The sequence below is a fragment of the Aotus nancymaae genome, unplaced genomic scaffold (genome assembly GCF_030222135.1).
Source record: "Aotus nancymaae isolate 86718 unplaced genomic scaffold, 86718_ANA_hifiasm-v0.15.2.pri h1tg000007l, whole genome shotgun sequence".
NCBI lineage: Eukaryota > Metazoa > Chordata > Mammalia > Primates > Aotidae > Aotus > Aotus nancymaae.
Genome location: NW_026988418.1, coordinates 39,978,416 through 39,986,224, shown reverse-complemented (window position 1 = coordinate 39,986,224; position 7,809 = coordinate 39,978,416). Strand labels below are relative to the sequence as shown.

The window sequence follows — 7,809 nt, the reverse complement described above, 5'->3', positions numbered from 1 at the left end:
AAGAAGAAAAAATAAAGTAACCCAGGAGAAGAGTGAACAAAGATGAATAGCCATTTTTCATAGATGATGTAACACACATGGAGAATTAACAATAAGAAAAAATGCTAAACTAGATAAGGTATACGGGAAATATATGTAAAGATCGTAATGAGATATAATTTATATCCACCAAGCTGGCCAAAAATTTACAGTCTGGAAATACCAGGTGTTGGCAAGGATGTGGACAACTACTGTCAGGAGTACAAAATGTCCAACCATTTTGGGAAACAACTTGGCAATATCAAGCACATGTGAACGTTTTGCTCTACAGCCCAGCAATTTGATTCCTAGGTATGCACTCTAAAAAATTCTTGCACACATGTACTAGAATTTTCTAAGAACATTCATACAAGCATTGTATATATTAGTAACAAGCAGAAAACCCAAATATTCACTGAAAGAATGAATAAAAGTAAATTATGGTATATTCACATGATGGCATTATACGGTAGTGAAAATAAACTGGAGTTATATATATGCAAAGGATATGGATGAATCTTGGGAAAAAGCAAGTTTCAGAAGACATATACAACATTTTAACAGGATTATAATGTATATAAATATGCAAAACTAAACGATATAGTATTTGTGTGTATATATATATATCTGTATGTAATAAACCATTTAGAAAGCAAGAAAATGGTAAATAAAAAAATTCAAGACAATAGAAGGAATACTTACGTAGCTTCAAAAATAGCGATAATGTTCTTTTTATGTTTGCTTCATAATTTACACATTCATCACATTATTCGGTGTGTATCAAATATTATATAATGAATATTCTAATAGAAATTGTTGACTGTAGGATTAAATTTCTGCCAAGAAGTACATGGTGACAAAGAACAGACACTCCAGAAACAGTTCCTTTGGCTTCTAACCTGCCTTTCTCACTTAATGGAGGCACGACCTTGGGCGAGTTACTGAAGTGCCTTGTACCTCAATTTTTGCATCTGTAAAGGGGAATGATATAAGAACCTGTGTCATGGGGTTATTGTGAGGACTAAATGCATTTGTATATGTGAAGCATATAGAAGAATGCTTGATGGAAGACATGCTATGTGTCTGTTCTCATCTTCATCACCTGGGGGGCCAGTTACACAACTTCTGTCAGTTTCAGTTTGCTTGTCTGCAAAATGGGATAATAGTAAGATTCTAGTGAAATAATATATGTCACAAAGGACATTGTGCAAAACACAGAAGTTATTCAATCGACAGAGTATAATTGTAAAAATTTTGACTCAATCTTATGAATTTCCTATATTTGGTTTTGAAATTAAAGAGCTAGTCACGTGGTAAAGAACTAAAGACACTAACTGTTGAGATAACTTATGTTGTGAGCAAAGACATTCTTACAATTTTATGAAATAACATTGTGTGATTATAATGTACATTTTGAAAAATGCTAGAAAATCTGTGATCCTCTCCATTTAGAAATAAACACTTATCTCAGTTTAATGTAGTATCTTCTAGCCCTTTTCCTGTGCTTTAAAAAATGAAATTGAGATCACACATTTAAATAAGTATATGGAAGAGTAGATGGTGAAAGAGGAACTCTAGAATAGCCACATGCTCAAGCAGGTAATGATATGGTCCTTTGTAGAAGTAAACGTGGCAGCTGACTCACCTTTACCGCCTGCCTGTTGCCCTCTCCTGCAGCTGGGAGATAACCGAGCACCAGGTGCTGGCCAGGTGGTGATTCAGAAGCCTGAGATGCTCTGCCTGAGAACAGCTTTTCCCAAGAGTTCTCCTTTCCCTTCACATTCTGGTGGAGATGAAACCATTTTGGATCTGCTTCATGGAAATAAAATTTCTTTTTGTTTGTTTGTTTCATTTTGTTTTTAAGATAAATGTATACTTAATTTTTATAAACCTTTGATAACCACCAGTTGGATTCCCAGCAGCTTTAGAAAGCTGTCGAGTTTAAAGCAGGTTATAACCTGTCTCATTTTAGCCTTCCTTTTGTCACTGAACCACAGAAGTTAGAGTCCAAGCTGTTCTTCCGCCTTTCTGCAGATGGTATAGCATTTGTCAATATTAAATTTAATTTGTGCTAAGAGGAGTTCACTAACAGTGAAAACACAAAGCTTGCTGAACTTTACTTCACCTGTGTGCTCAGTACAGCCAGGATTAGCAAACCTAATGAATTCAGCAATATTATTCTACCGAAATCTAGGTCAGTTCTGTTGATTAAAAACATTATAGGTTTAAGAACTAACCCTATAAAAATCCACTTAAAATTTTACTGTATCAAAACATACTATATTTCTCATACTTTTAAAATAGAAGGATGTGTTTATACCCAATTATCAATCCAATGGGTCAAAATTAAGAGGTCATCATCAACAACAGACATTTATTGAGAGCCTATTGTGTGCAAGGCACTATACTAGGTATGGCTACAGAGACAAAGGAGAAAGTCTCTGCCCTCAAGGAGCTTACAATCTAATTAGACTAACAGGACACATACACAAAAAGACAAAGGACAATTTAAGGTAGTATATAATATTAGGGCACTGAGTAGAAAGAAACGGGGTTTCAGACTTTTTGCATTTGTATTTTAATACCCTGAGAAGATGGGATGAGTGACCTAGAAAAGAGGGGTTGCATTTGTTCATTTTTAAGCCTTGAGACACTCTCACCTCTTTCCATTCCAACATACTTTCTGGCATGTACTAACACCTAGGCAACTGGCCCACACATCCTGCCCCCCAAGGACTTATTATTATAAATCTCTTTGAGGTGGCCTTCTGATAGGGTGACCTACTGTCCTGGTGCCCAGGGCTGCCCTGATTTTAGCATTGAAGTCTGTGTCTTGGAGACCCCTTTTCTTCCCTCCCCATCTGGCCCTGGGTAAACCAGGATGGTACTTCTGAAGTACCTTGTCTGGTAGCCATATATACTCCCACCTTCCATGGTCATTGCTCTGGCAGGACCTACTCCAAATCTGCTTCCTAGATAGACCTTTAGTTTAAAAACTTACAAGGAAGACCTTAACAGCCCCAAAGACTGCTGGTTTAAGAGCACACTGTAGACAAAATAAGACAATCGGGAGAAAATGACAGCAAAGAGGCACAATGAGGTTCAAGAGAGAAGCGATGAGAATGGAAGAAATGATTGGGTCAGATATAAAACAGGTAGAGTGTTAACATCACCTCCTAACATTGCAGAGGCAGAATAGGAACACAGACCCTTCTCTTGGAGTAGGTTTATTGAACAATTTGAAGCATCACCCTAGTGGAATCCAGGGTATATTTCTGAAACGAGGTTGGTCTTACACAGGGGCAAATATTCAGGCAACTACTGAATGGATGCATATGTCTTTAAATAATACTATCTTAATCCTAACAGAATTTCAACTTTCTTCTTCTATTTTAACTTAGCATTAATTATCTTTTAAGTCGATAATTTTAAGTTTTGAGAGGAGTTTTTATTTCAAAATGAGATTATTTCCCTCCATTCTTGTGTAATTCAAATCGATCAGTAATGGAGAGAACTTCAGAGAACAAAGGACGCACAAACCTGTGAGGGACCACACAGATTTCTCTTTTAGGTACAGTACTTTGTGTTTTGCTTTCACTTATTTATTTATTTTAAAGAAAAGATCTTACTCTGAAATCTGATGACCTCAGAAGTCCCTGAATTTCTCAGGTTTTATGTGTAGCCCTTAGGAGTACACACCAGGGTTAGCGAAGCACAGGGACTTAGTTGCCAAACGCCCATTAATGGTAATGGAAATCACACAGCTAAGTCCCCACACAGCATGCTGAATATTTACCTCCTAATGTTCTTTTAATGTATGTTTTCTTGGGTGAATATTTACTGTAGAATATTAAATCCGAGATTCCTCTTTTTATGGGCCATTTGAAGTGATTGATTTTGTTTGCAAATTCCTGTCTCTTTGCCCATAATGGCTATCTATTGTAATGGCCTCTGCCAAATGTTCTTGTGTTGAAATAACAGAAGCCATGGATCGGCCAGCTGTGGCATTGTATTACTGTGGTCTTAAAAGCTAGGAGGAAGCTGATGACACAGCTGGGAGAGAAGAAAAAGGTATGTACCATAACGAGTATGACTTAGGCTTCAGACACAATCAGATACTGAAATCACCGAGGTCTATAAACATGGTTCTGTAGTCATCTTTTATATCAGAGTTTATATTTAATGGTGTTGAATGGTGTTAAGACTGACAGTCATGAAATGATAGTGGCAAGACAAGAATTCAATTGCCCACAACCAGGTTCATCAGCACAATCTATCAGATTTCTAGTCATTTTCTTTAATGCTGTAATAAAACCACTTTGCAAGTGGTAATTTTTTACACTTATTTACACCACATTTTTTAAAAATATGAAATCACATATCCTAGCTACATGTAGATTTAAAACATTTCCCAGTGAAGCCAGGATTTTCAGAATTTGGTTTCTTTTCATTCTTTTGAGTATTTGAGAAGGAGAAGTTACAAACAAGATGAGAGTTACCATGATGGCTTTTTTTTTTAAAAAATAAATCTAAAATCTGAAGATACACAGACATGTGAGATATTATTAGATGAGGCAATATAAGTACATTCTTGCATGTCTAAACTATTCCTTTCCAAATTTTCATAAATATAGAAGTTGTCAGAGGAGCCTCTTATGTTTGAGGAACATAATCTCTTCAAGTGATTATAAAGGTGGCCTATAAGTAAACTGTATACAATTAATATACTTGTTCATATGTTGATGAAACACGATGTGTTCAGAGTCCATACTGTGGAAGACAATGTGTTGAAATAAAATTCATAGCCCCTTTAAAAACTATGAGAAAACTTAAAGAACATATTCCAGTATGTTTGGGACAGCCATTTCAATCCTACTGGCTTTTAACAGCCCAAGCCACACACAACAGTACCGACTTTGTTTTTGCTATGTTAGTATCCTGATGGTGTTTGCATTTTAACAACAGTATTCCATATAATTAGTAGTACTAGTTAGTGTAAGGAAGTGAAATCTTATTACTAATTAAGAAAAGGGAAAAGAAATGGTAATGGCCAGGTCATGTCTGTAAAACAAGGTCAGTCTTCATACATAATATTTGCTGGTGCCTTCAAATTTGGCATTAGAGAACCTAATGCCTTCTAAGTAATGTGTAAAGAAAACACTAGTATATCTATAAGAATATTGCTTGTTTAAATAAAAATCTATAATACAAATTTATCTTGGCTTTGAATAAACTAAGTCCTTTATACTCCTTCAGACCAGAGAATGGTAATGAATATAATCTAAGAAGATATGTAGTGAGTCTAAACAGTTCATAGGATAGATAAGTTGAATGATAGGGCATCTCCTTGTAGTCTCTTTTCCTCACAAAAGGGCAGTTCTTTGCTCTTGTAGCCAGGGAACCCCTTGGAAGTATGTCTTTTTTGTGTGTGTGTAGCCTGTGTTGGTGTGTTTAGGGGCCGGGGAAGAGGTGGATGGTGATGCTTCGAGGGAAGCAGGGGGTAGATTTTAGCCCATGCGGACTCAGGAAGAAGAGAATTTTTAACCACAAGAGTGAGAAAAGTAATATGAATGTCGATAAGGCCCCCCAAATAAGGTTCCTGCTACTGTTGGCGCCCCACCACTCCAAGTGCAGAGTCTTCAAATGGGTCAACAAGAGGCCAGAAGTTTAGATTTGGGATGAAACCTAAGAGGTCATCTGGTACACTGACATCATCTGCCCAAGAGGAAACTAGGGCTCAAGAGGGGATACTTACATAAATCATTACTAAAGAAAACTATCTTTAAATTTCTCTTGTTAGCTTTCTTTTTGTTTTAATAACAGAATTTTTGGTTTTCAATTTTGTCCTTTTGGAATGTTTCTGCACATTGGAAAATGTTATCTCTATTCTTTCTATAAAAGAGCAGTTTTTCTGAAGCCTAGGGATTCAAAAAAATACAATACAACATTTCCAAGTCAAATATCAACTGCATGCTAACAATGAGCATTGTGAACAGAGTAACTCGTCAACCCAATTCTAGGCCATTTCCAACCATCATTCAGGATTAAAGAGTTAGGAAGGATAAATTACCACATAATCATAATCTATAAAAATACTGGCCTAGATTGCACTAAAAAACTCTCAATAAATAAATATTGGACATTTGCTTTATGAAAGTCAGTGGAGATGTGCTCTTCAGAAATAGTCCATAGTTTCAGGCTGCATTTTACAAATCACACACACACAGTCTAACAGATGACAAAGGTTATAGATCAGGAAAGAATACAACTTGATAGAAAAATGTCTTTGACACGATATTTCTATAAAGGAATGCAACTAATATTGTTGAGTTGCTTATGTTGCGGTTTCAAAGGCAATACTAAGGAATCCAAAATGTTTTTAGCCATAGTGCTATAACTGAATTGAGTGTTCAGCTCCTAAGGTAACACCACTGAAAGGGACAGCACTCATTACGATGCATTACTTCTGGAATTTTTCCTTGCAATCCAACTGCACTGCTTTGTCACGCCTTGCAGGCTTCTGTCCATGGTACTTCCTGAGGAGTGAAGCTGTTTTCTGCTGCCAGTTCTGTTGCCCTTTCCTGTCTCGTGGCTCAGGAAGTTCAGGGTCTCAGTGTCTGATGCAGTGAATACCTGGGATTACAGTCTGGCACGCTCATTCCTTAGAACACAGGTTTATTCTCCGGATGATTTATAGCAAGTGATTCTGGTTTCCAGTCTGGTTGAAAAAAGTGAATATTGAATGTCCGTGCCCAGTTCTTAAAGACTCGTTTCTCTGTGATAAAGCGGTGATGACTGCCCTTGCGTCCTCGTTCATGGGAGAGGTACATTGTACATTCATCAGGTCCAAAAGGTTCATAATAATGATAAGGTACTGAAGGGTGATTGGGATCCCTGTAGGAGGAAATTGAGATAAATGATCAAAAAAATTTTCCTTTAAATGATTGAGGTAAGATGTTATCTTAAATAAGTTGATAAACATAAAGTGTATTTTCTAGTTAAATGAGTTTCAACAAATGGTTTTTCTGATTACACGATAAGGAAGTGGAGAGGTTTTGAGGTTGTGAAATAAAATCGGTGGCCATCGTTTTCATCAAAGAGATTGAAAATGAGCTGCAGAATGTTCAGTCTCCCCAGATTTAGATCTTACATATTAATAAGTCGCAACAATAGTATTGTTTCCACTCTTCTTACAGTCTATTTATCACAAGGAGCTGGAGCGATATTACCAAAACAAAATACGTTACTCCCATTCCCCACTCCAACCCCAAGTCCTCCAGAGGCTTCCAGTTACACAGAGAGCAGCGCCTCTGGGGCGCAATATGATGTGGCTCCTCTTCCGAGTCCTCTCCTAATCCATCCAGCCTTGTTCCCTACGTTCCCACCATACTGGCCTTTCTGGTCAACTCTACCAAGCTCATCCCTACCTCAGGACCTTTGTACTTGGTGGCAGTCACTTGTCTGGAATACTCTCTCTGCATTCACTCCTAACCATTGGGTATCAGCTCAAATAATATCCTTCTTTGAGAGGTCTTACCTGACACTTGCTCCCCTCACTTCATCTCACTAGAATTCATTTTCTTTTATAGCATCAATTGCTCTCTGAAATTGTTGTTGTTTACTTGTTTATTGGCTGTTCATGAGGACAGTGCTTTGTCTTATTCCTAGAACAATGCCTGGTAGGTGCTCAATAAATAATTTAAAAAATTCTGTTGGTGAAAGAAATTTATATGGAATTAGCAGCTAAACAGCAAAATTCTAAAGACATTTTCTTCTCTGAGTATTGTAAGG

The 7,809-nt window shown here is 36.9% G+C and overlaps 1 protein-coding gene across 2 annotated transcripts in view; it reads right to left on the bottom strand.

The window, feature by feature from the left end:
- Positions 1–2,378: 2,378 nt before the first annotated feature.
- Positions 2,379–7,809, bottom strand: part of ST6GALNAC5 (ST6 N-acetylgalactosaminide alpha-2,6-sialyltransferase 5) — a 181,909-nt gene continuing 176,478 nt past the window's right edge. For both annotated transcript variants that reach the window (XM_012442788.2, XM_064372521.1), the window contains one exon: positions 2,379–6,912. In XM_012442788.2, the coding sequence (XP_012298211.1) occupies positions 6,681–6,912 (232 nt within the window). In that variant the 3' untranslated portion in view covers positions 2,379–6,680. The remainder of the gene's footprint in view (positions 6,913–7,809) is intronic.